The 27,699-nt window shown below is 42.7% G+C and overlaps 2 protein-coding genes across 3 annotated transcripts; one reads left to right on the forward strand and one right to left on the reverse strand.

Annotated features, from left to right (window-relative positions):
• The first annotated feature begins 22 nt into the window (after window positions 1–22).
• On the forward strand, window positions 23–1,418 carry grem1a (gremlin 1a, DAN family BMP antagonist). The gene is made up of 2 exons (XM_047573176.1): window positions 23–221; window positions 376–1,418. Exons 1-2 carry the CDS (start codon window positions 44–46, stop codon window positions 921–923), a joined length of 726 nt encoding a protein of 241 aa, XP_047429132.1. The 5' UTR covers window positions 23–43; the 3' UTR covers window positions 924–1,418.
• On the reverse strand, window positions 1,414–27,496 carry fmn1 (formin 1). 2 transcript variants are annotated; one of them, XM_047573171.1, is made up of 19 exons: window positions 27,464–27,496; window positions 24,871–26,385; window positions 22,713–22,891; window positions 18,029–18,137; window positions 16,571–16,632; window positions 14,849–15,597; window positions 14,185–14,326; window positions 13,589–13,676; window positions 11,656–11,717; window positions 11,492–11,580; window positions 11,291–11,420; window positions 11,074–11,220; window positions 10,301–10,360; window positions 9,703–9,823; window positions 5,179–5,271; window positions 3,598–3,649; window positions 2,147–2,296; window positions 1,899–1,980; window positions 1,414–1,699 (listed from the first exon to the last, which is right to left on the reverse strand). In XM_047573171.1, the coding sequence occupies exons 2-19, from the start codon at window positions 26,315–26,317 to the stop codon at window positions 1,655–1,657; spliced, it is 3,807 nt and encodes a 1,268-aa protein (XP_047429127.1). In that variant the 5' UTR covers window positions 26,318–26,385; window positions 27,464–27,496; the 3' UTR covers window positions 1,414–1,654. The 2 variants fall into 2 exon arrangements, with proteins under 2 accessions (XP_047429127.1, XP_047429128.1); XM_047573172.1 differs by lacking the exons at window positions 22,713–22,891; window positions 24,871–26,385; window positions 27,464–27,496 and adding an exon at window positions 18,289–20,209.
• Between the last annotated feature and the right edge of the window lie 203 nt (window positions 27,497–27,699).

Here is a 27,699-nt window from a genome sequence, read left to right on the forward strand (position 1 = left end):
GGAGGAGGAATTTTCTTTTGTCTCTCAGAAAGATAAAGCTAGGATGAGGGTTTGGGCGGGAGGGGGCGTGTTCAATCTGCACAAACTCGAGGCAATGTGGAAACCCCCCCTCGGCGTGTCATTCATAAAGCCACAACTGCCGAGTTTGGACCTCCAGAAGAGACGCATGCTGGGGACTGAGTGGATAAAGTTTTCTAGTGGGGAGTTTAAAACAGCAACAGGTAAATAAACTTAATTATAGTTTATTACTTTTAATTTTCTGAACTCATACATAATCGTATATTTGTGCAGATTTATTTTGTGCGTAATGCGCGCGTAAAAGCTGTGCGTAAAATCCTCTCCTTACGCCTGACTGCCATGGTGTTTTCCTTTCAGCTTCAACGATGCAGAGACATTCAGTTCTGACCTTCGCAGCGGTTCTGGCCCTGCTGCTCACTCCGCTGCAGAGCATGGAGGCCGGGACGTTCCAAAGCGCTTTCCCGCATCCAAACAAATACAACCCGAACGAATCGGAGAGGTGCCTCCAGCCCCCGATCACCGCGCTCATCTCCCGCGGGACCGGCCCCGCCGCCTCGACCGACGAGGTGCTGGAGTCCAGCCAGGAGGCGCTGCACGTCACGGAGCGTCGCTACCTGCGGCTGGACTGGTGCAAGACGCAGCCGCTGAAGCAGACCATCAGCGAGGAGGGCTGCCTGAGCCGCACCATCATCAATCGCTTCTGCTACGGGCAGTGCAACTCCTTCTACATCCCGAGGCACATGTACCAGGACGGGAGCGCCTTCAAGTCCTGCTCCGCCTGCAAACCCAAAACCTTCAGCACCGTCACGTACACCCTCTACTGCCCGGGACAGACGCCGAGTACCAGGAAGAAACGGGTCCAGCGCGTAAAGCAGTGCCGCTGCACCACCATTGATATGGATTAGACCGAAACTGTTGACTGGTTGGATATTGCTGACTTTGGAAAGATTAAAGGAGGCACCAAAAAACAAAACAACAACAACAAAAAAAACTGTCTGAGGAACTTGCAGGATTATTACAGAGGAAAAGTGTCCAACAATTTAACACTAAATTTGCTCATCACTCTGTCAGATGCGGAGGTTTTGTTTGCACATGATTGATGCCAAAGTCAAAGGATTAGTTAAGTCAGAGTGTTAATGAGACTGGGTTTAAGCTAAAGGCACAGGATGGTTTGTAACAGTTTAAAGTGACACATTTGTTGCAGGTTTAATGAGGAGGGACTGTCAAGTGTTGTATAGTTTCCACTGTGTGGGACGTGAAGCCGAAAGGCGCTGATGATATAATTTTGTATTTTTTACAACCTGCACTGCTAAACGCCACTTGAATATACGACCGTGTACAGTTTCTGTATCGTGTATTGTCGTGTAAATAAAAAACAGCATTCAAGCTACTTCATCACAGTTCTCTGATCTGCCCAGTGATTTTATTTATTGGAAAAAAGATTACAGACGTTTACAGAACCAATGCAAAATGTGACCTCTATCTACAAACAGTTGGGGCTAGGTTACTGTTTAAACTGTATAAATGTATAAATAGATTACATGAAGCTGTCAGCTGAGTGAAACCGACTGTAAATGTGACGATGACGCAGCTTCTTGAGGACGACTGTTTGGCTTCGCCGATCCAGAATTTGCTTTTAACTCGGAGACACGCCGGCTTCTTTCTGGCGCAGTCGCTCTTTCTGTTGGGAGCAAAATTTGTGACTATAAATACAGACGAAGACGATGCAGAGAACTTTCCACTATTCAATCAAAGCGCCGTGACAGATATGGTTTGGTTTAGTAATATTTTCTGCGGAGACCGTGCACTTGCAGCGTATTTTCCAGGCCTCACTCGACAAATATTTTTTCCTCCAGTAAATCATCTGAATCCCGTCTTACCAGGCTGTTGGGGTTGATCTTCCTCGTCTCCACCTTCTTCTCGGCCGTGATCCTCTTCACTGACTGCTGAGCCTCTTTTAACCTGTTGCAAGTCAATTAGTTTGAAAAAGAAAAGTCTAAATTGTAATAAAACAATGAGGGGAAGGAGTTTGTCCCTTCGTGGCTCAGTCGGGCTCAAACAGAAAGTCTAACTTGTTCTAATTCTAATAAATGGCTCAAGGAAACTGATCAGAGTAGGAGACATTTACCTCTCTTTAGAGATGCTCTTGTTCTCTCGCTTCCACCTGGCCTTGAAGTCGGCGCAAAACTCGAACCAGAGCATGAAGAAGTGAACCGTCGTCACCTCCTTATCTCCCATCTTGGGCTTGAGTCCAAAGTACAGAACCAAGTCCTGAAAACTGAAATCAAGCGCAAGACACGTTTAATCTGGAAACAGCAGCTGGTTTCAGTCGATCAGTGTTTTACTAAAGACACGTATTACACAATCTATCACAGTTTATTTGACATTTGGCCTCATCTGTTCAACAAACACTGAGATATACAGTATAAACTAACGGCCAAAAGTTTTGGAACAGCACACAGGATCCTCTGGTATAGTTGGTCAGTGCTTCATCCTACAGCAAGATAATGACCAACAAACTTTAGTCAATGTTTTTCAGGCCAAGGACCCCAAACTAATGGAGAGATTAAGTAGGGACCCCCTACCTACCTATATAGTGCTATTTATAAATATATCAGTATCCTTTACTAAAATACATTAGATTGATGTTAATGTGAGTTTAAAAAACATTTTTGGGCAGAAATATATATATATATATATATATAAAATGTCTAATCAACCGAATATTTCGTGACCCCTCTTGCAGTACCTCTACGGACCCCTAGGGGTCCTTTTGAAGACCCATGCTTTAGTCCAGGCTCTACAAGAACTACCTCAGGATAAAAACAAGATGGAAAGCTTGAAAACATGCAGTGGACCATGTCTCAATGGCCCAGTCTCTAGACTTTAACCCCATGGAGCTGGTTTGTGATGAACTGAAGTAAGAAAGAGTGAAAGCAAAGCTCCCTACAAGCGACACACATTTTCTGGAAAGTTCTGCAACAAAATTGGGAGGAAAAATATTTGATTTCCGTTTTAGAGAGAAAGAATGTTCACACGTTACTCTGATGAGTCCAGGGTTTAGAACAGATTTTGGGTTGCATATTGATTCCATCATTTATTTATTTTCAATTCCAGTTGGTTATTTGGTCTTTGCTTTCATTTCAGAGTAAAATGAGACATTAAACTGCATCCATTTCAATAAAAAAAGGAAAGACGCATTGATCGGTAGTGTACGTAAAGCTAAACTCTCTAAATGACTGTTTCAACTCCTTCAACTTTTGGCTCAAGAGGAACAAATTTGATTGTATTTGCTGATTTTATGACTCCTGCTTCCACGAAATGACACAAGCGACCAACTAACTAAAAAATTTATATATCATAAAGAGGCCACAAAGAGACGCAAACTGAGCAGAAACAATCAAAAAGAGAATCAATCCAGTTAATTAGCTGACTGCACTGACAGGGAGAGACGATATTCAAGGAGACTAAAGCACCTGCTTCTCCTTATCCCAACCCAAGACTCTCTCTGATATTAGTCAAAAAAACTGCCCTAATAAATTTATTCATAAGAGACCGTACTGTAAATAACTGTCTCACCTTTCTTGTGCAGTCATCAGCTGATAGGAAGCTTCTGAGTGGTCTTTTCGTGCTGCAAAGAAACAGAACGAAGGAAAATGGTTCAGCTGTCGATTATATTTTGACCAGTCACAATCTCAGCGGATGGTCTCTGGATATAGATGCTCGTGAGGTCACAATGAGAGGCTCTTGCATGATGGTGACCTTGTGTAATGGAGCCAGATGACCATTTGGTCTCTTTATACAATCTGTTATTCAACAATGGACGCATCCTTTATGATTAAATAACAGGTGTGCTACTTCTAAACTGTGTTATTCTGATGCAACCTGCTAAAACCCATAAATCATAACCATATTTTAACATTTACCATCAATTTTCACCGTGAGGCCGAGACCGCAGAGTCAAAATCTTGCACAACACGGACTAACAAGGGCTAAGCTGGATGAATATTTTCTCAGTGAAACAGTGCCTGTATGTCTCAAGCAGGAGTCTCTCAGTCACTGCCAAATCTGTCTGATCCCTATCTGAGTGTCTAGCCTGTACGCTGAATCCACCCTATCTCCCTCGCACACAGATACCAAAGACAATCCAGGAGAAGGGACATTTCCAGGCCAGTAAATGGATGACGACTACTTCTGTCTCGCTGCTAGAGGAGGATGGGAGGTTTTTCTGAAGCTTCTGTGACCGTGTCCTTCTCCGACCTGGAAAAGGCCGATTGAGTGACTAAAAAAAACATACAATTTACTTAAAAAAAATACTGAAAATAGACGGAAAAATACCTTTTAGAAACATATATTTACTAAAAATCCATGTGAAAAGACCAAATATGATAAAAGAGCATCAAAGTTTTGCCAAAACAGACAGAAAATAACTATTAAGAGATTTAAGTCAAGACAAAAAAAATACTTAAAAGAGATAAAATACGAACAGGAGGACAATTACTGAGAGATAGATGAAACGACCAAAGGACAAACAGAAAATGCTTAAAAGAGACATAAAACAACGAAGACATGCAGAGGGACCACAAGAAGGTAACAAGGACTTAAAAAGACGCACAGGACAACTACCAAGATCTCCAAAATGAAATTAAAAGGGACTCGAAACATCCACAGAGTGACGCAAGCCATCAAAAAGACGCATAAGGACGACCCCACAGCCACAAAACCACTACAAAAGCCATGAAAGATCAACAGAAGGCGATTCAAGCACATTAAACTACTGCAAAGAGACACTAAACGAGCGTCTGCAAAGACAAAACAGGCTAAAAAAATGTCATTCAAAATGATAAAGAAGAGATAAAAATGACCAAAAATAAGAAACACAAATATCAGTCATATCTGTGTTTAGAATATTTGGAATAATTTAGAGTAGAAGGTTTTCTTTTTATATATCTAAAATAAAAAATCTGAGTAAATATCTTCAGTATTGTCTTAAGGCTCTTTACTTGAAAAAATAATTATATGAAAAATCTTGAAAAAAAAAAGGTCCAAGTTTGACGTATGACTCTCAACACAAAGCCAAACCTGTTTTTTTTTGTTTTTTTTTATCATAAGACACATTTAAGTCTGTTTTTTCAGCTCTATGTGATTTCGATGACCCACCGCTGACAACGAAAGCCTCCATCCTGTCCTTGAACGGCTGCAGGTGCTCTTCAGGCGAGTCAGAGCAAACTTGCTGAACGTCTTTCTCGCATCCTGGAAGAAATCAAACAAGGCGGGAAAATCAAAGACAGGGACACATCTGAGCTGAAGTTGGACCGTGAACGTGCTGGCGATGGATTACTTTGTGAATTTTTTTGTGAAATGGGAAGAACATTATAGTTTGAAAATGGGACAGTTTCTTTCTCTGCTCAGAAGAAACTTCCCGTCCTTTCAAACAGAGCCGGGCCATCTTACAACAGCAAACTCAAATCACAACGAGGCGATTCAACATGCAAATCATGTCACAGTGCATGTTTAACATTAAAAATTTGTTCTTATTTCTCATCAGTGACCGTTTAATCTCATATAGACTGTCAGCAGGATTAAAAAGACTGAAATTCAAGGCAGTTATTACAAAAACCTATTAAAATAAAATAATAAATAATTGACATATAATTATCCCCATTTTTGTTAGCCGTAACTTTATTTTTTATTTTTTAATTAAAGTATCAAATCTATTAACAGGACATGGAGCCAGATCAGCAGCAGAAAGTTTGATAAATGAACACGGTTACATTTTTACTAAACTTGATCACAGCAAAAATAACAAGAAAACCTTTTGCAGCATCTACTATATATAACTAGTGTTACTGTCTGTGGCAGCCAAGAAAGAAATATTCAAAACTAGGACTGGGCGGTATGATAAAAAAAAATGTATATCATGGTATTTTTCAAAATTCTGACAGTATATTACTTTTTTTTTCTATGCATAATCGTGTGTTCACAACATTTTCTACTGGATGAGAGAGGAATTAATGCAGTAGACTGACTAAGGACGGACTATTTTACTGTGATGATGAGTAAATATTATTAGTAGTAAACCAGGTTTGCATGGCCCCATGTTATCACTGCCTGCTGATGCGGAAATTTACAGCCTTCAGATGAAAATAAATAAATAATTATCGTAAAAATACCGTAATAACTGTAGTCGGTGTGCAACACTTTTTTTCTCATTCATAAGAAGCTAAAATCGGGGACATTTTCTGAGACAGCTTTAGCCGGGGGACAGATCATCCAAAACTGGGGATGTCCCCAGAAATCAGGGACATCTGTTCACCGTAAAAAAAAAAAAATTTTTTGGCACAAACCTTCTTGTTTTGCCACTTTCCCCATATTTCCATCTTCACCACATCTCACAGTGACACATAACGTTTTTATTTTTCACATGATATTGAGCTTTATGCATTTAAAGATTTTCCAAAGCCTGCAGAGGCCTACTGGGTTGAATTAGCTCCACCTGTGCCCCAGCGGGAGTTTATCTGCTCAGCTTCCTCCTCACGTATCACTTATTGAGATTCACCCAGAGATGGCGACTTGCTAACCCCCCACATCTCCCCCTCTCCCCCTCTGCCTCTGCCAGTCTGCGGCTCCACGTTGCCCTGCGTCCAATCAGTGGATCAGAGGAGCCAGTCTGCGGAGCCAGTCATAATAGAGGCTGCCCCCCCTCCCCTCACTCCCTCTGCCCCGATGCTCGATCAACATCTCCCAGATAAGATTACAAAAGAATACTGTTTTCATTCGGGTTTGTGTAAACTGTGGAGACGGGCATCTCTCCCTCGGCATTGTGTGGGGAGCCTTTCTTTCTTTTGTGTCTGACGGGAGTTTGCTCACCTCAGGCTGAAGAGGGTTACGGACCTTTGCATAAACACAGCCGGCGGATGAAGAGCAAATACACAACGGAAGCACCAGTTTAGTTCCATAAGGATGGGTGAAGGTGTTCTTGGATAGTTTTTATGATTAGATGCATGGATTGGCCATAAATCACATCATTACTTAAGTTAGATTCCACACTGACATAAATCTAACAGGGGAACTAAATAAAAGCTGGAGAGCTAAGGAGAAAATGAGAAGCTTCACAAGCTGTGAAAAGCAAAAGTAAAAATAACAAAATGTTTCACTTACTCCTTGAGACGTTCTTTAAGCACAGTAAAGCACTATAAGCTAACTTTAGCATGCTACTATGCCTGCACAGACCATGCTAACATGCTGAGGTGAGCAGGTAAAATGTAGTGTCTAGCATTTTGCTAATGTACTGTAATGTAAATCAATGCACTGACGACACTGAAGGAATAATAAACTAGAGACTAGAGTGCTAAGGAGAAAGCGGGACAAAAACATCTTCAGAAGCTGTGACTTCCATTAAAAAACATAAAGAAACCATGTTTAACAAGTGTAAAAATAACAAAAAGTTTCATTAACATTGCTCTTTGAGATTTTCTTAAGCACAGAAGTACTTTACAGCTAACTTTAGCATGCTACTATGCCTGCAAAGACCATGCTAACATGCTGAAGTCAGCAGGTAAAACGTTTTATAAATGTTTAGCACGTTGCTAATGTTAGCTAACTAGAACTAAGGACAACTAACGTTGCTAGTTTTGCAGGTATTGGCAAAAAGAAGTCAGGGAATCATCAGAGTTAAAGATGATTCATTTTTGAATCCATCCAACAGAGGAGTTGAGAACCTTGATTAGTCTCAATTGTTGCAGGGCCTCAACGTTAGCATCGTTAAATACACTAGACTGTACTAAAACATGGGATTCCTGAAGAGAGGTTGTGAAGCTCAGTGTGGTGCCTCCAAGGTGTCGCCATCTTGGCATTAATGTACAGATCGATACTGAAATATATATTCCAATACCAGGTCTTTATCGATTCTCAAATCAAAATATTGATCATTTCGATGCTTCACTCATTTGAGGTAATTAACTATTGTAAAGCACCTCAGGTTAAACTACAACACAGAACATGAGGCACTTATGATGAGGAGAGCACTGTGTCAGAATTAAGATGCAAGTTTTTGCCGATACCAGTCTGAATTTTACTCAGTTGTGGATTGGAAAGGAAATCTGTACTATTAAACATCACTACTTGGCATTACGTGTGTCCTCCCAACTCTCAGCTAATTAAGAAATGGACAAAGAGGCGGAGCTTGAATAACTACATAAATACATCCTCTTGGCCATACGTTTAATCATTCATAATATCAAGCCTAAATATAATTTAAACAGGTGAGTTAAATAGAAAAAATCACTCCGTGTACAGTCACACATACACCAATCATTTTTTTTGTACTAGGCTGTAAACATGTTGATTTATGCTAACATTTTAAGGAGGTCGATGGGGACTGACTTATTTTCGGAGGCAGCCTCAAGTGGCCATTTGAGGAACTGCAGTTTTTAGCTATGAATTAGCCACGTCGTAGCTAAGCGCTGTACGTAAGCCGGATATCTCCAGACGTGACCAATAAATCCAAATCTGGCTGGCTACATACCTGTGCAGGTGAGTGAGAAAAATGCTCTCTATTGTAGTTCGCTTGCATCATTTCAGTGAACAGGCTAATTTAATGTAAGGTAGCCTCAGCGTGGAAGGCTTCAGAGAAACTAAACCACAATGAACAGAAACATTTCATTCCAAGCAAACAGAAAACACAGGGAGAGTGAAGAACAACAAAAGCCGGGCTTCAAACCAGGCATGAGGGCAGTTCAAACGGGCAGAACAAAAGGAACCTGCGACGGGCGATCCAGATTGCACGGTGGTTTGGGTAGACGCCGCGATAAGACAAAGCTGTGTTGAGAGGTAAAGAAAGCTATCTGCGGCACACATCTGGGGGCCACACCGGAGCCCAGGTGATACAGCCGAGCAGGTTCAGGGATCGCTGCGTCTCTGCCGCAGATGCTGCAGATACCGGAGGTCTGGAGATTACATAAGTGGGGCGCTACGGTCTCCCTGCGCTGGCGACAGGGGCACAAAGGCACAGCGACGGGGAGATCTGATGGGCACGAGGATTAGGAGCTGGATCTGAAAGGCGCCAGGCCAGTATCAGCAGCACGACTCCTTCTAGTCTCCGAGTACACGCACATAGACACACATGCACCGAGAATGCATGCTAAACCGCAGAGGGACACAACAATGCGTTCACTCATAGTCCTGCATAAGCATTGTCCTCGGAGTGACTTTTAAACTGACTGGCATGCTGAGTGGCGTCATATGGGCACACTTAGGGATGTGAAAAAGAACGAGGGATAAGAGAGACGAGAGGAAATCTTTTGTTCTGGAGCAGGAGTTTGGCACTAAGTATAAACAGTTACTCAATGGCTGGGGCCAGAGATGGGAAACCAGGGTGGTGAGTTCTTTTTTGGAGGAGGAGGAGGAGGAGGAGGAGGAGGAGGAGAGGGAGACTGAAGTTTGGTCTGTGGGAACCTCTGGAGAGACGACGCAGAAATCACAGCGATAGAGTTACACGGGCTGACTCGGATTTTTTAAATACAACAAAATGACCACAAGTCGAGAACGTTACCAGTCGCACCGACGTCTGTCTTCTCGGGGCATCTAATATTATTACCCGAGAAGAGGGGAGTTTTATTTTTTTTAACTCGTCTAGATCTTATGTTCACAGTGAACGGGAGATGGGGCGGTGGCGTCACATACTTGTCAGGTCTCGTCCGAGCTGCCTCAGGTCTCTGTTGAGGTCGTCGAACTTGACCTGCGACGCCAGGAAGACGTCCTGAGGTTCAGGAAGAGGGAACATGCTCTTGTCTGTGCCGGCGTTCTGGTGATATGCAAAAAAAACAAAAAAAACAACAACAAAAAAATGCTGAATGGGATGCTTCTCAGCAATTTGAAACTCTTTACATGGACTATATACACTAATCAGGCATAACATTATGACCACCTTCCTAATATTGCGTAGGTCTCCCTTGTGCCATCAGTGATCGGTGTCAGGCTGCTGCCATCAAGGAGTGTCATTACTATGGGGTGGGGGTCCCTGGTCTGGTGTAGGTGGGTGCTACATGTCTAATGGTCCAAAAGTTTCACAACAGAACACTGAATCGCTACAAGATGCTCAAAGTTATTCACTTTTTCCTGTCAGTGGTCATAATGTTGCGGCTGATTGGAAACTCATCCTGTTAACTTAAAAACTTTGTTCCTCGAGATCTTTATCAGTGCAGCCGTGAAAATCAGAATCAGAGATATGAACCAACTGAGATATGAACGAACAAAGAGAACAACTGTTATTTTTCAGTACCTTGTCCACATTGTGCAGGTAGTACGACACCACGTAGTCCACCAGGTTGATACGATTATCCTGAGATAAAAAAAAATGAGGCAGACGCTTTAAAAAGAGGGAAAAAGGAGCTTGATATATTTTCATAATGTATTTGATTTAATTTAAAAAATGCTAGTTTATTTAATTTTTATGGAAGTATGGAAGTTTATGGAAGTAGTACGGGATGTGGCAATAAACTTTATTGTCATTTAATGAGCATTTCTGCCCAGTGTCTCGCCTCTAAGGCTACAGGGCACAGCATAGCCCAGCGGGTGGTGGAGGTAGTTTAATTTACATTTAATATTCTCCTCCTTAATTCAGCCTACATAAAAAGACGACCAGCTGCAGAAAGAAGCTCACCTATTGCCTTTTTGTTTCCTTTTAAAGACATTAACCCTTATTTTTGCGACTCTGTCATTCGACTCGATTCGTTTTATGTTGCTTCTTTCAAACCAAAATTCACATAAAAATTCTAACTATTTTGTGGAAAGTTTGCTCAGGCCTGCAACTTTTGCCCTCGCGTCCATGTATCACCGCTGTAATGGATGGGAAAGGATGCACAATACATATCAAATCTAATTATTTTAACAACTATGTAAAGTTCTGAAACCTTTGTCCACAGTAAATTTCAATCCTATCTGATGATTCTGCATCCTGCTCTTCTTTATTATTGTAGTTTTTAGTTTTTACTCTACCTTCCACCTAGGAACAGATGACTACTGAGTAACTAAAGACGCTGTATGAGGCTTTACCCTGCTCTTAACGTCCTTGAGTTTGGGGAGGATTTCCAGTCCGAAGCCGTCGGCCTGTCCTCTGGTCCTGTTGCCTCCGTTCATGTGGTTCCCCAGAGCCAACACCAGCGCCATGACCTCCCTGACGCCGTCGCTCTCCAGCAGAGCCTTAAAACACCAAACACACGTCAGAGCTGATCGCGGCAGTACATGAGTCTAAGTCTGTGTTTCACCTCACCTTACAGACGGACGAGACATTGCTGAGCTTGCGTTGAATGGAGGCGATCCCGTCCACGAAGGCTGCCTGGAAGATGATGCAGCGAGCCCGGCCGGCGAAGTCTGGGATCTGGGAGAGCTCGTACAGGAACCTGGAGAAACAGAAACGCAGTGATATCATCCATCGCTTTAACGGCGGTTTAAAGGTAGTGGAGATACTGACTGCTCAGGTTTGTCCAGCAGTTTAACGTCCTCCTCCTCAGACGTTTCGTAGTGTTTCTTGATCCTCTCCAGCTCCTCTGGCTGAGCTCTCTGATGAGAGATTCATACATTTGTACTTGCGTGATAAGCGCTTGTACTTGACTCAACTGTGATGTTGATACGTACATTTTCAAACAGAGCTTCAATGGTCTCCAGGTCCACCACAGAGTGATCCACCGTCAGCACGGCTGGAAGGATGGAAAGAAGAGGTGAAACAGACATGATGGTGAATTGACTGAGGTCAAGTAGTAAACGTAAGTAGTAAAAGTAATAAACAGATCAGTCAAAAATATCACAGTAATCATAATCATTGGTTATCACTGGTTAAATGAATTACACCAAACATTACGGCACACGTCAGTGGGATATATGTGAGAAAACGTTTTGTCCTCAAGGTTGATGAGTTGAGGCTCATTTAAAGTCCTGTATTAGTTTATTGTGACGTGGATGGTCCCTATTAATCTAATGTGTACAGTGGCAGTAAATAGCTTCAGCTAATGAAGCTAATTCCCTGCTCAGCTGGTAAAAGGCATCCTAAAAGTGAATTACAATACAAGCAAGAATCTCAAGTCTCGCATTTCAATAAGTTCACACGCTCTCACGACATTTCTCACGCGGAAAAGTGATAAAACTCCCTGGACATAGACTTTAAAACAGATTAGCAATGTATGCAGAGATGAGGCGTAGGCAGGAAGGCTCTACTTCAATCAGCGACCAATCAGAAAATCAGAAAATACCAGCCACCAATCAGAAAATAGTATATGTCGTTGCCAGGTGGAATAGGAGCGCCCTAACCACGCCTCCCACAAATACGCGAAAATGTGCACCTATCAAAGAAGAACTGGAAGTCCGTGATCTGGTAATCACTTCATCGGTTATTTATTTATTTATTTATTTATTACAACAGTTTCCTATTAAAGTCTAGGAATTATGCAGGATATTTGCTCATGAATCATGGTAGGTTACATTTACATCGAGTCTGGCTCTGTCTGTAACAACTCCGCCCAAACACTAGTCGGCGCCGTGTCTTTTTTTTTTTTTTTTTGCCAGTTGGGTTAATTTTTGTTTCTACTTCCTGCTTCACTTTTAGCAAAAAATACGCTACATATAAAATAAAAACAAACAGCCTCAGTGAATTGTGGTGGACGTGAAACTCAAAATACAGCACAAAAGTACTGGATGGACTAAAGAACTCATGGCGACTTAAGTATGTTATCATTTGTTTTTATCATTATCATTTTGTGTGTCTTTGTGTTTCTTATTATATGGTCTTGGTAATAGTATAAAATATTAACAGGAAAATATTGGTGACATGACAAAGCTAATTTTACTTATTTTATACACTTTATTTTAACCTTAAAATAGCATAAGCAAAGCTCCTCAGAATGGGATCAGTCTTTAAAGGAGACACTTGACTAATTAGTGTCCAGCAGCTGAAGGGAGGAGGCCTCCTAATGAATGAATCATTACTGAGTGCTTCCTGAACCGGACTAAATAAAGTCCAAGTGATCTTAGTGAATCATTAGAGGAGGATGAGTTCACAAATACACTCCAGCTGCCAGTCCATTAGGTACACTAGTGAAAACGACTATGCTAATATAACATGCCTGAACTAAACGAATGTTATGGCTTCAAATGACAAGAGAGAATTACTATTGAACGTCATTCTGTTGTAGCGACACATGTTTCTGTTGTGTTGAAATGCCTGTTTTCGTGATAAATTATGACACTTTTGCAAGATAAATGTTTTATATGTAGTGAAGCTCTGACATTAGAGCCTCTAAAAATATGTAATTATGATAAATTGTGATTAGCTGTAGTCATATGATTGATTCCCAGCCAGAGTCACAAAAATCCTGTTTACCTGCAAATATCGCTTAAAATGAAACATGCAACTGAATCACAACTCCAAAAGTAATTTTTCTTTGCGTATCGTTCACCAAAACAGTATTTTTTATTCATTTATTCCACATTTTGAACTGCTACATAGATGTTGTGTAAACCCTGACCCTCGTCGGTTCCCATAGCGACGCGTCCGAAACCAACGAGAGGCTCTCACCTTGCTGAATGTCTTTCATCTCCAGGTGGAGGCTCGATATGAGGATGCCCACAGCCTGAGAGCGCTTCCCATCCAGCAGCTTAATGAGCTAAAACACACACGGTTACCATGACAGCGTTACCACTGGAAACCATTAGCCAGCCATTAGTGGAGGAGACTATTGTGAGGAACGGAGCAAAAGCAAACAAAAGGTCATGTTACGGTTCACCCTAATGCATCCCTTTCTTTCATTTATTTATTTATTTATTTTTTCTTCTTTCTTCTGTCTTCTGTATGTTCCTCTGAATAATTTCTGTGTTTAAAAAGTGACGTAAATTTTAATCGATGGGTCAGTAGACACAGTGATACTCTGTGCTATAAGCTGAAACATGGAGTCATTTTTAATGTAGTTTAGTGAACGCTTTAATATTGAATGTTTAATCTGCTTCAAGTCTGAATCAGTAAATGGCATCAGCCCCCTCTAGTGGACAAATGTCTGAACTGAACTGAGGCATAAATGAAGCTTTATCTTTATACATTCACTGCGCTGAGTTATAATCGTCCGCTCCAGAAGCTGAATATAGTTTTTTAAAGTTACACTGAAGTGAATTTCTTACCTTCCTGGCTTTGGCTTTCTTCTCGTACGTCTCTGACAGCGGCTTCCTCTTTGTGTGGGTGATGACTTTGGCGAAGAGGTCCTCAAATTCTTTGGTGTTCACGAGGTTCGGCTCCTCTAAGACGTTCCACAGAGTCTTGTTGCTGAAGGCCAGAGAAATATAACAATCAGTTTGTTGCATTTGCTGTAAGAAACGCGTAAAAAAACCCACCCATTTTTACTATACTATACTATACTTTCTGGTTATTTTTGCAAATTAAACAATTTAATTTATTTTCTTTACAATTTATTGGTAATATTTTAGATATTTATCTATTAAAATATTATATATTTTATATTTATGTATGTTATTTTATTTATTTATTGTATTTTATATTTTTTATATTCATATAATTAGCTAAAATATGTACATATAAATATTTATAAATACAAATATTTAAAACATATTTATGCCACTTTAGACTCTTTTAGAGCATTAAATCCAATGGCAATTCAAGTTCAGACCTTTCAGTCTTTATTGTATTAATTAATATGTTTTATATGTGTGTTAATCCACATTTCAGGCCTTTTAAACAAATCATTTTGATCCAAAGATTAACAGTGATGGCCCTTAAACTAAATCTTTCCTATACTATTGACGGGGTCGTTCTTGGTGGTTTACCCACTTGTTGTCCTGGACCTGGATCCTGGTCCAGTAAAGAGGCTTCATGGGTCGGGAGGGCTCCACCACCGGTTTCCTGGGAGGTTTCTCAATTATGAAACCTCCAACTGGAGCAGGCGGAGGAGGAGGTGGAGGCAGTCCTGAGCCTGGCGTGGATGGAGGAGGAGGAGGAGGAGGAGGAGGAGGAGGAGGTGGAGGCAGTCCTGAGCCTGGCGTGGACGGAGGAGGCGGAGGTGGTGGTAGAGGCGGTGGAGGGAGTCCATTGGAAGTCTGCTGGAAGTCTGTAACAGGAGGAGGAGGAGGAGGTGGCGGTGGAGGAGGAGGAGGAGGAGGAGAAATGGCGTCTGGTGTGGCTGGAGAAGGTGCAGGTTGTTGTTCAGACAGAGGAGGAAGAGTTGGAGACGACGTCGTTGAAACTTCCCTCTGACCTGAAAAGCTGAGGCTGATGGAAGCCAGGTCCAGCTTTTTGGGCGCCACCTTCTGCTGCTGAGGGCTCGGGCAGGTCCTCCCCTCGCCTTCTCCGTCCTCCACAGGTTTGATGAAAGTCTCTCGGTCCGTCTGGATGCAGACGGTGCGGAACGATTTGTGCAGAAAGTCGTCGGCCGTGGACACGGCGGCGTCTCTGAGCTCCCCTCGATGCTGGGTCCCGACCTGGCAGAGCGTGGCCTGAAGCTCGGCCACGGCGTGCTCCAGACGGGCCACGTTGTCCTCGCTCTCCACCCTCAGTCTGGAGATCTCCCGCCCGTAGTCCTCCTGAAAAGATAAAGTTTACCCCCAGGTTGAGTCTCTGATATATTATTACAGCATTTCAGCCTCTTTTTCCTCCCTGTAAGTTAAAAACACCACCAGTGCTGCAGCTATTTGAAAACAGGCGCCAATGAAGAATAAGTAAGTAATTAATCTTATTACACTTCATCTTAGTCATGTTCGATACCACTGTTTTCCTTTTCCGATCCAATACTGAGAAAAATTCAAGGCTGGTGCTGATCCGATACCGATACTTTGTGTAAATACACTTTAATGTGTCTGGAAAACCTAAAAAAAAAGCAGTATAATTCAAATTATAGCTTCATAAAGAATACAAGATATCAGAGTTATTTATTAATTTATTTAAATCTCTGAAGTATATTAAGGTAGCAGCCTCATTTACTATATAACTGAGCTAATGCAACAACAGACAAACTAAACATAAAAATATGTTAAAATGCTGTTTCAAACACTAAAATAATAAGACCATTAAAAACTATTGTTTAACTGTTAAGAACTACTATAAAATGAAAACTTGCATCTTAATTCTGACACTGTTCTCATATGTCAATAGTTTAGTTACTTTCCACTATGTTCCTACATGACTGAAGTATCAAAAGTATCGATAATTTGATTTGAGAATCGATTTTAGAGCATAAAAACATAGTATCGGAAGTATCGATATTTAAGTATCGATCACCAACTTGAGGAGAACGTGAATATTTGGAAAAAACACTTTAATGGATATTTCTGAGACATTCAGCTCAAAGCTTCTCCGAAGTGAGAATAATTCATCCTCTAGAAATCAGAAGAAAATTTGAAGAGTTATACGCAGTATAATTGAGAAAAAGAAGGCTTATTTCTGCAACTTCACTGCTGTTGTAGATATAAAATAGCAGAGTGGGTACAGTGTCCATGCACCACTGTAGTTAAAAAATAATTCATTGCTTCAGCTGCGCCTCGCATCGTTCACACTGACCTGTAACTTCTCCAGCTCCTCTTTGCATTCTCTCTTCAGCTGCAGCAGAGCAGCCTGATGTTCTGAGAGGAGACGACAGGAGGACAACATCAGCATCAGCCGATACAACAGACAGCAGATGTTCATTACGTTACAACCCCGGCGTGCTAACTTATGTTTACACTGCTGCTGGAGGCTGTTGGGAGGACGTTAAGGTGAGAGGACGAACGTCCACCACACGGGGGCAGCAAAATCCTTAAATGTACCGACATTAGCGCCACAGCTGACTGGCATCATATAGGCACAACTATTTAAGCATTCATCTGGTAAAGGATGATGCAAGCTACTGAATGATATTTTGCACCAAACATTAGCTATATGTTTTTATTTATTTATTAATTTTTCATTTTTTTTTAATTTTTTTTTTTTATATGGGATAAAGGGGTCAGTGTGGGGTTTGGGGGGATGTATATTGTGGTGTAAATTATTGTCCTGATATGCTAATCAATGTTACAAATGTTGTAGCTCGTTGCTATTGATAGAATTTGTTAAAATTTCGTGTTGTAACAAACTAGAAACATAAGTATGAATAAATAAGTTTTAGCCTTTCCTACCACTAGATGGCACTAAAGCGTTTAATGAAGCAGAATAAGCTGCAATAAAACCTAAAACTTCTTGTCCCCATACGAGGACGCAGCATCTCAGCAGGTTTAAGTCAGTATCTGCCAAATGTACGAGCTTCTTTTTTTATGTAATTCTCAGTAGGACCAGCAGGTGGCACTAACGTTCTTTTTCTTTTTAAACCCGTAAACGAATGAATCTAAAAAAAAGTATTTAGTTTTCAGTGTAGTTAAAGTGTGGGATGTGAACACCGGTGTGCAGCCTAGTGAAATCCTTCACGTCCTTCACCAGGTGGAGTGGCACAGAGTGTGTGGAGGCTGCAGGGTGGAGCTGTGTTTACCTTCAGCTCGATTTTTACACAGGTCACATGATGGCACAGAGCAAACACAGCCTCTCACACAATTATAGTGCTTCTGTGTGGGTTCTTAATTATTCCTTATGGGAAAGTTACTTATATGTCATTTAATGTAATATTTTTTGAAGGATACCTTTTATTTTTGATATTTTAATGCTGCAGTTCTGTTTGAACAACCTTTACCTTCATAATTTGGCGTAAAGGCAGATTTTATAAATATACTTTGTGAAATAATGTAAATACATACAAAATGTGAACTGTTTTCTCATATTTATGATCCGTTTTATGTAGCAGCCAAGTTTGAAGCAACTCCAATTAATACAGCACAGATACTTTCAAACATAATGGATTTTAAAGGGGAATTCAACAATGTTATATATCAAAGTCAGGAACAGGACTAGTCGGGAGTTAAGTTGCATTGTGGGTAATGCACTCAAGGAAGAAAAATAAGTGTGGAAATATATGACCTCTATAGTTCAGGGTTCATATTAATTATTCAGTACCTGCTTCTGTGTACTTCAGCCCGACCTTTTCCTCCTTAAGAGGCGGCCACACGGCTTGTAGACGACCGGGGGTTCGTTCCTCTGCTTCTCCTGGAGTCCAGGCCTCTGGCTGCGAGAGAACAGATCGACAACAGAGAATTTTAACTTTTAATAATGACTGTACATGTTTGTTTTGGTAAAAGATTCCTTCGTTAACAGTGAACTGATCTCGTAGAGAGAGAACTAAAATGGTTTAATCTTAGGTTCGGTGCTCCCCGTACTTTTCCATCGGATGAGTCTTTCCTCTCTGGCGTCTTACTGGAGCTTCTCTCAAAAAGCGACCTGAACACGTCTTTATCGCCCCTCATCTTCTTCCTGACCGCGTCCAGGTCGATCTTCTCGGATGGGTCCTTCTTCAGAGGCTTCGGGGTGAAAAAGGCCTTGAAGGCGTCGAAGGCCGCCTCCGCGCTGGACACGGGGGACCTGGCGGCCTCGGACGACTCCGAGCCGTCTTCCTCCGGTTCGAGCTCCTTCCTGTCGCCCTCTTGGCTCTCTTCATTTCCACGCGCCTTGCTTTCATCCAGGTCCCCCTCAGCCTCCGACTCTTTCTTCGCCTCTTTCTCCTCTCCCCTCTTGTCCCGACTCAGAAACAGGGAGATCTGGTCCAGGAAGTTCCCCTGGATCTTGGCGTCGCCCTGCTTGTCTGCGACAGTGGTCCTGATCTGGGCCACGGTGTCGTGCTCGGGGCCGACGACCCCCTTCCTCAGGACCCTGAGGCCGCTGAAGAGGGCCGGGAGCTTGTCGGTGGGGGAGACCGGAGAGAAGGTGGCTCTGGTTAAGGTGACCACAGACGGGGGGGATTGGGAGGTTGGGGTAATATCATCATGTGGGATTAGAAGATGGTTGGGTCTAATGGGAGAGTCTGGAAATTCATCTCCTTTCCACTCGTCGTCATCTTTCTCCACAGTCGCCTTTCTTTCTTCATTTTCCTCCAACGTCTCTTCAGTCTGGTGCTCAGGGACAAAGTCTTCCTGGACGTGAGCGTCTTGGTTGATGTTTTCTACATCTCGGTTGCTCTCCTTAGCATCATCCTGCTTCACAACGATTGGTGCGACGCAGTCACAGTCGCCATTCGTGCACTCGACTGAAACGTGTTGACGTTCTGTCTGCAGAGCTTCGTCCTGAGATGTGCGACCCTCCGTACTGCAGCCGTTAACTTTACGCTCATCCGCAATCTTATTCTGGTCTTGATTTGTTGCAGAGGTCAGTTCCTCTGAGACATTTTCAGTGTTTGCAGCCACGCTTTGCAGCTCTGTTAGGTTAAAATGATTCCTCTCCTCCACCTCCTCCTTCTCCTCGTCCTCTCTCAAACTTAAATGTCCCGCTGAGCGAGACTCAGTCTTTTCACCTTCGCGAGGCCATATAACAAACGACAAGGACTCTTTAAAGCTCATTTCCACATTTTTCCTGAGATCAACATTTAGCTCTTCCTGCTTCGCGTCCTCGTTTCGCTCCTCTGAGATGGTCCTGAAAAACTTCAGGATGGCTTTTGGCTGCTCCATTTTTTGCTCTCAAACACAGCCAGTGACTGGGGTTTAAGGCATGCAACACCAGATCATCATCGGCAAACAAATGCAAGAAAAGTCTGAGTCAGTCGAGTCTTATCGCGTCAGAAAATCCGACCTGTTTCTGCTCCAGCTCGTTGATAATAAACCGACTGCTCCTTCCAACTTCAGCTTCTCCTTTATGTCTTACCAGAGAGAGCCGCTTTTCCTAAAACTGGAAGCAGCTGTTAGTGACTCAGACGAGAAATCCGCAAAGTCATGGAAAAGTGAAGGTTTCCAAGCCCCGGCTCCATGACTTTCTTGGCTGGAGCGACTCAGCTCGGCCGCAGTTAAAACCAGATCCAAGTTCACGCTTGTACTTCTTTCTCTTTATTATTATTTTCTCCTCTCTGGCTCCTCTGTAACCCGCTGTGGCGAGTTTATCGTCGTCCTGCTGATTGTCAGGGGGTAATTGGACGCAGATGGCGCCTCCAGCCGCCGGCTCTGACAACACCCTGACATCCGTGAGCCGCGAGGCGAAGGAAGCCACCCAGAACAGATGGGAGGAGAGCCACACCCAGAGCTCAAGGAGGGTAAATAGGACTGGCAGGGGAATCGCTCGGTAAACGTTTGGCCTGCAAATCCACCGCTGCACACGAAACGAAAGGGCCGCTCGGCCACACTCGGGGAACTGAAGGGACACCTGGCTAATCTGGCCGTCTTAGCTGCCGCCTAACTCCACCTACGCCCGCCTTGTTAATCAGCATGAATCTAATACACAGGATCAGTGAGCAGGAGAAGATTTGGAGGATTACTAGGAAAATAAAAGCAGCAATTACAATGTTATTGGGTTCATTTTCACTTTAATGTACTGTGAAATTACTTTTGAGTAAAAAACCTGCTCTACAAACACAGTTTTTGAGGAAAAAAAATAAAAAATACACAAATGAATGAGTAGATTTCACAATAAAGTTTAGTAGAAAGATTTATCTCATAATTATGATTTAATGAAGGCTTAAAGTTACACTTCCATGAGTTATAATGTCTTAAAGTATCTGAGAAATGTTCCCATTTTTGTTCCTCAATTATAATAATACTAATAATAATAAAAACTTCCTCTTTCACTGCTTCATGTCAGTTCTCACTAAGCTACACCCTTGTTTGCCTTCACGCTATCACAGCCAGCAGCTTGGCGACAGACCACATCAGCCAGGCGATAAGGTTTCTACTGTGTGCTGTCACTCTGCTGTGTGCGTTCCTCCGACAGGTGCCGTGCCCTCGTCGAGGCCTTAACAGGCTGCGCCGCAGAAGCTCATGAGCACTAATAATTAAAGAGTTTTCTTCCTGTCGTTCAGAGACAGTGCGGCCTCTGTGTGAGGTCCGTGTTTATGCAACAGGAATGTATCCGGATAATCCCCGTGGACTAGGTTTGGAATCAGAGAGAGAGCACGAAACAAGGTCTGAGCAAACACGTCGGGGCTACGTGGAGATCAGCCGATCAGCCATAACATTAAAACCGCCAAGGAATGTTCTTCAGCGATATTCAACCAGGCCTCCTGTCTTCCAGTGGACAGGGGTCAGTGTGAAGATTCCCCCGACTGCAGGGTTGTTGCAGGACACTCTGGGGGCCCCGTTAGGGAGACTCCCAGCGTGTCGTCGTTGCAATGTAGTGTCTGAGGGGAGCCCTTGATGTTAGCCCCCTTGTTAGCCCCCTTCTAGCCACTAGCAAGCGGCTGCTAGAAGGGGGCCCCCTTAGTGTCTGTAGGGGTTCAGTCATTGTCATTGATGTGGACCAATATCAGCCGTCTCTGGGGGACCCCTTCCAGATCGGGCCCTAGGCAATTACCTAGTTCAGGGGTCTTCAACGTTTTTCAGACCAAGGACCCCCAAACTGACTGAGAGTCTAAGTAGAGACCCCCAACCTACTATAAATATACATGGTTATTATCATTTTGTTTTCAAAAATTTAGCCATTCAAATAATACACAGGTTCAAACATTTGTTTTCTAAGTAAAGAAAGAAGTTAGGAAGTAAAAGAGGGAATAAGGAAGTAAAGGAGGACGCTTCGACATGTGGCACATTCCAGCGATGGAAGCTGTAAAACATATTTACACTAATCCGCTGGATAATTGTTGCCAGTAATTTACTGTAAGTAACTACTTTACAGCGCGTTTGTAAAATGTTGCTTTATATTCACATCAGCGTTTGTGCTTATGTACTTACAGCTGCATTAAATCCTCTCGGTTACGCAACCAGAAGGAACACAGGGGTCCTTGTGACGCTGTAGCGGTGCACAAGGCCGGTATTTGAACCTTAAAGGACTCATGGGACAATTAAGCAACGGCACCAAAGACATGTAAAAATGTAGGCTAACCTCATGTTGACGCAGCTCTGTTCACATCAGCTGATTACATCAGCGTGAAGAGCAGTGGAGGAGAGGACGGAAAGCAACACAAGCAGAATGTTATCTTAACTTTGGACGCGCGCACAATGAAGTTCTAACATTGTTCTGTTGTTTATGTCACATAAAAATTATACACCTTTGAAAAATGACTTCTGTTCATGTGCTGGACGTGTCTGTAATCCGCTAAATGTTACAAACTAAATGTTAAGCAAACACAAGAGAAGAAAAAGGTCGCAGTTTACTGCTCTTTAGCATGCATTATACTCAGCCTGGTGTTCTTATCACAATATGAGGCATTTGGATTTCATTATGTTTGTTTTCACTGATTAAAATTCATGCAATTGGACACTAACACAACAGATCAGAGGCACTTTGTCGAAAACAAAATCAACTCCTTGGCTGTCGGATGACGTTACTTAAACTTAGACTTTAAGGACCCGCGAGGGAAATGAATTGGTCATAATAGCTTAATGGTGACAAAAAGATGCTGAGCTGTTAAGGAATAAAAGAATTTGTGAAGTGTTCACTCCTCTGTCGCTCTAGTCTTTGGTGTAGAAATTTCCATCATTTAAAGCTACATAGACACGTAGATATAACCTCCATCACATTCATGTCCCTGTACTCGTTCACCAGCAGCAGCAGCACATTTTACCTCAACTGTCAAAAAAAGAGAAATTAAAAAAGAACAACAAATTCCAGCCAAAGCTGTCACCTGCAGACTTTCAGATTATCTGAGTAATGGAGCAGCTCCACTCACCCTCGGCTCTCGGGGGAGAGGGGAGGCTGCGGGTGAGTCGAGGATGTCATCGTCGGGCGCCGTGATGCGCAGGAAGTCGACGTGTTTCGGTCGGGACGGGTGAAAGAGCGACTGACAGAGGGAGAGAGACTCCTCCACCTCCCGCTGCCACGTCTCCTCCTGCCTCTGGAGAGCCTCGTCTGACAAAAACAAAAAAACAAAAAGCCTCTAAATTAAACTCAAGGCTCATAATAACTTTAATAAAGACAAAGATAAGATCAGGCTGAATTTGTTCAAGCACTGGAAGGAAACATGGCTCAATCATTTCAGGCTGGACTGTGCAGATGCAGAGAAGAATGAGGCCACAAACACCTGGTGGAAAGTGTAGTAGCTCAGTTGCACACTTGAGTAAAAAACAAAATAGATGTTAAATAGTTAAAAAAAAAAAAATGAAATGAAATTAATGAAAGCAAAAATAAAATAAAATAAGCAAAACGTATTAAAGAACGACTAGTAAAAAGCAAAATAGATGTAAGATAACTAAAAAAATAAATAAATATATTAAAATCAGTGAAAGCAAAAATAAAATAAAATAATAAAAATCACAAAGTGTGTTTGAGAACAATAGGTGTAACATGGTTAAAAATAATAATAAATTAAAATTTAAAAAATAATAATAAAAAATTAATGAATATAAAATGTATTTCAGCACTTTTGTCTGACCTGGAAAAAAGTTTCTGCCTGGAACCGCTTGAAATAAATATGAACCTCCAGATGCTATCAATATCCCATGAAGCAGACAAGGAGGCTGAGACTCATCCTTAAATGTTAAATTACTTTAGTAGCTCTGCTCCTTCTCCTGTAGTAAATAATGTGTGTTGAGCTTTGGTGTCACCATGAGGATGTGAGCGGGAATTTCAGCGCAGTCTCTCTGCACCCTGAGCAATAAAAAAAACATCTAGACATCTACATTAACTGATGTGTGATGAAGCATTTAATCCCTGCAACTAAAAATCCCAAACTCGTATGTGCAGCTGTGAGAGAGGCTCCTCGGATCAGGCGCTCACTATCGCGCCGCGCCTCGGTGAATGCAGATGTGGTGGTATGTGGAACCAGCGAGGGCTCATTATTCACAGACTGGCACACATCCTTCAGGACGACGGAGTGTGTGTTTGAGTGAGACCAGGCGTCCAAAGTCAGAGCGTTCTTTAATCGATGTGTAAACCTGACAGTCCAACAGGACTAACAGCATCTGCTCGTCCTCTGATGTTCACTTCACCGACCAGCCAGCGAAAAGTCAGCGTCACGCTCGCACAGACGCTCTGTTCAAACTCCAACACTGCCGGGGAACTTTCTCAAGGTGTTTTGTTCTCTTTAATCCGCCGTGTGCAGAATGATCACGAAGCGCGAACGAGAGAAGCCGGAGGATCATCTTTAACTCCGGAGTTAATGGAATGTGAAATATTTATCCCTTGAGATTCACCATTTCTCACACACATGACTCGAAAATAGCTTCGAAGTATGTATAGTTCATTACATTTGATTTAATAAAATTCAAGTTTAGGGCTTCGGTGTTTCTCAGGAGAACGGTCACGGGTCTGTTAATATTGGGGGGGTCTTTGAGGGGAGGGGCCTCTGTGGATACTTGGTCAGTTTGGGATCTAGTGAATTTGGAGGCCAGGTCAACACCTTGTGCTGTTCTTCGTGTTTTTTATTTAGTTGTTGCTAAAGCATTTTGTTTTCTGTGTGTCTGTGTCAGGCTGCATTCTATGCTGTGTCGTTGCTATGGGGTGGGGGTGCCTGGTCTGGTGTAGGTGGGTGCTACATATCTAAGTAACATCCACATGAATGAATGCCTGGTCCAAGTTTCCCAGAAGAACATTGAATTGTCACAAGATGGTCAATGTTATTTACTGTTATTTTATTTTCCTGTCAGTAGTCATAATGTTGTGGCTGATCAGTGTGGATCATAGTCATAATCCCCTCTTTGTCTTACAAATGAAGTTATACCCCCTCCCTAGGTTCCTCCATCTGAACATCTGAGGAGGACCTCCATCCTTTATCCTCCATCCTCTTTTTATGGGCTAAACGGAGCCTGTCACAGTTCATCACAGTATATTTCTAATACATAACTTTAAATTGACCTCTTTAAAGCAGCATTGTTTTCTAACATCTTTACCTGATGAGAGCAGATAATCTTCCTCAGGTCGCGGGTTCAACCTCCCAAACTGCTCCTGTTCACCTTCCTCATCATCTTCTCTTCCTCCCGATGTGTCTTCTACGGAGTCGGTCCACGCTCTGCGACTCTCTGAGAGACCGGACGTGAAGAGAGGAAACAGGATCGGGGACGATCCGTCCACGCTGCTGGACGTTCTCGACGTGTCTCCCGCCGGCGGAGCGGAGGCGAAGGGGTGAGGGGGTGACGGTAGATTCCTCACCTCTCTGAGGGCTTCGCTCCCCTCTTGGCTGCCCTCCATCTTCAGGACCTGCTGCAGACTCTGACTCAGAGCTTCGCTCAGAGCTCGGAGCTCCTCCACCAGCACTAGTTTATCTTCATCCTTGTCCTGGTCCTCTAACCAGGGACGATTCTTGATTTCAGCTCGGCCTCTTTTCAGTTTCTCCAAAGCTCCGCCGGAGTCCGCCTCTCCGGGACCTTCCTCCGAGTCGAACCGAGCTCCGTCTTCGCCATCATCTCTGATCCAGTTTGAGCTGGTGACGCTCACCCGCCGTATGATCCCTTCCACCTCCTCAATCTTGCCCTTTACTCTCTGCGCCGCGGCTCTCTTCCCCGTCTCCTCAACCCCCCGCTGACAGGACCTTTTGTCTAAATTTTCTGCCTCGACTTCAGCGCGAGAGATAAATGCGGAGTACATCTCGTTGTCGTATTCAGAAAGGTCAGTATCTGAGTCTGAGGGAGGAACTTTTTTGCTGTATCGCCTAGAAAAACTTGCGGACAAAGCGTCGGGCGACTTCACTGTTGGCTTTAAGTCTTGTGTTGATGCGCTTTCCTCCTTTTCTTTCCCAATAACTTTCTTTCTTCTGGCTGGAATAGCGCAGGAAGTCGGCCTCTCCTCCTCAAAATCACATTCTCCAAAAGCAGGAGAGCTCCTCATGCGGGTCTTCTTCAGTCTCCCTGCCTTCAGAGGCGTCTTCTTCCTGAGGTTATGCGGAAGGTCTTCGGTGTGAACCGACGCCTCTTCCCTTCTCCTCCTCTTCTTCCGAGGGATCTGGAGGGATTTGGGCGAAGCGTCCCGACTCTCCGCATCTCTGTTCGGCTTCAGTTTGGCGCCCGGCTGGTTCCCCATGCTCATGAAAGCCTGACACTCCGAACACGAGGGCAACAGCTCCGTCAGCAAGCGGATCCCGGGCGAGTCGTCCAGAGCTTTGAGGATTTCTTTTAAGTCAATGAGGCCGTTTTTGTCTACAAGACCCTCCTCCTCCTCCTCCTTCTTCTTCTCCTCCTCCTCCTCCTCCTCCTCAAAGAGCACAGAGGTTAGACTTTGCTGGTATCTGAGAGAGGCTTTAGAGGGGGAAGATGGGCCCCTGGAGAAGGAGAGGGATTGACTCTCACAGGACCGTTCACTGATGTAGCTATAGAGGCGTAAGGTTGTGTGAAAGCTCTCCATGGCGCTACCTGACGATGGCTTTCTGGATAAAAATCTCAATCAGCACCGACCAACCACACGAGACCCGCCTTGAAAAAGAAAAAAGACATTTATTTCACCTCTGTTTGATGACATTTATGCACTGAATACACAAACAGTTTATTTGAGGATTCAAACAAATCCTTAGATTCAGATTTCGAATAAACTATCACAATAATAGTTACATTTGATCAATTCAAAAAGATGTTTAAACTTCAGAAATAATGCAATAAATAAACATAAAGCACTATATTTTGAGCTCAATCCCAACAGCTTTTGGACACTACATGCATGGCTACAGGTATCATGGTCTGTCGCGCAGTTTATGACGTCACTACTGTCGCATCATTACGTTTCAGACTGCCGCGACTCAGTCAATGTGTTTATCCCATTGTAATTTACACATTACTAAAGCGTGACGATTTTTTTTAAAGAAATGTGTGTGAAGTTCATGAAATAAAAAAATAAAATTATGTTTAAATATGGTATATTTCCGTCGCGAGGAAACTTGAAATGTGTCTGACGAACAGCCATTAACGGCGGCGACGCTAGAGGCGCAATGCATGATGGGATATCAACCACCACACGTTGATCATAATTAGCAACTGAATATTTTACTTTTTTTCTTTCCTTTGTCTATCTTAACATTTAATTGGTTGATCGACAATGACATATAGTAGTCTAGACTACAGAATGGTATAGCTAAATTTAATAAATGAATGGAAGTGCAAGTGAATTATTATGTCTTTTAGGTTCAAAACCCCAAGTATATTCACTTTAATACCACCAAAGAGTTAAGCTGCTTTTAAAATTGACACATAGTCAGTCTGAATATTTAATTTTGGGGCATTTTTTCCAACCTATCATGAACCAAATTGTGAATCCAGAAAACAACTAATAGTATAGGTTTGCAAATGTAACATAAAAGTGAATTAATTGTCTGTTTTTACATTTTATTGTGAAACAGTACTTCTTATAAACTACACAGACTCAGTATTAGACGTCAGTATTTAACTGAAGTTATTTTGCTTTTAATTTTACTTTATCAATTGCATTTTAACTCAAATGACCTCACTGCTGCTCACATATAAGGTGAAGAACAAATATATCATTATTATATGCACTTACTTGTAGCCAACTGTTGCATCCCTCCTCTCTCGTCCTCTCAGCAGCAGGTTAACAGAAGACAACTTCCCACTCCACTACAGGGACACACAGACGGGTTTCATCCAATCAGAGTGGGCGGCTGGAAATTCAGACGACTCCCATTGGCTCCCGAGTTAAAGCTCACCACCTCTAATCCTCTGCAGGCTGACAGGTAGGCTATAGAGGACAGGGCACAAACAGTTAAACAGATGGCAGGG

Source organism: Mugil cephalus, chromosome 21 (assembly GCF_022458985.1).
Source record: "Mugil cephalus isolate CIBA_MC_2020 chromosome 21, CIBA_Mcephalus_1.1, whole genome shotgun sequence".
Taxonomy (NCBI): Eukaryota; Metazoa; Chordata; class Actinopteri; order Mugiliformes; family Mugilidae; genus Mugil; species Mugil cephalus.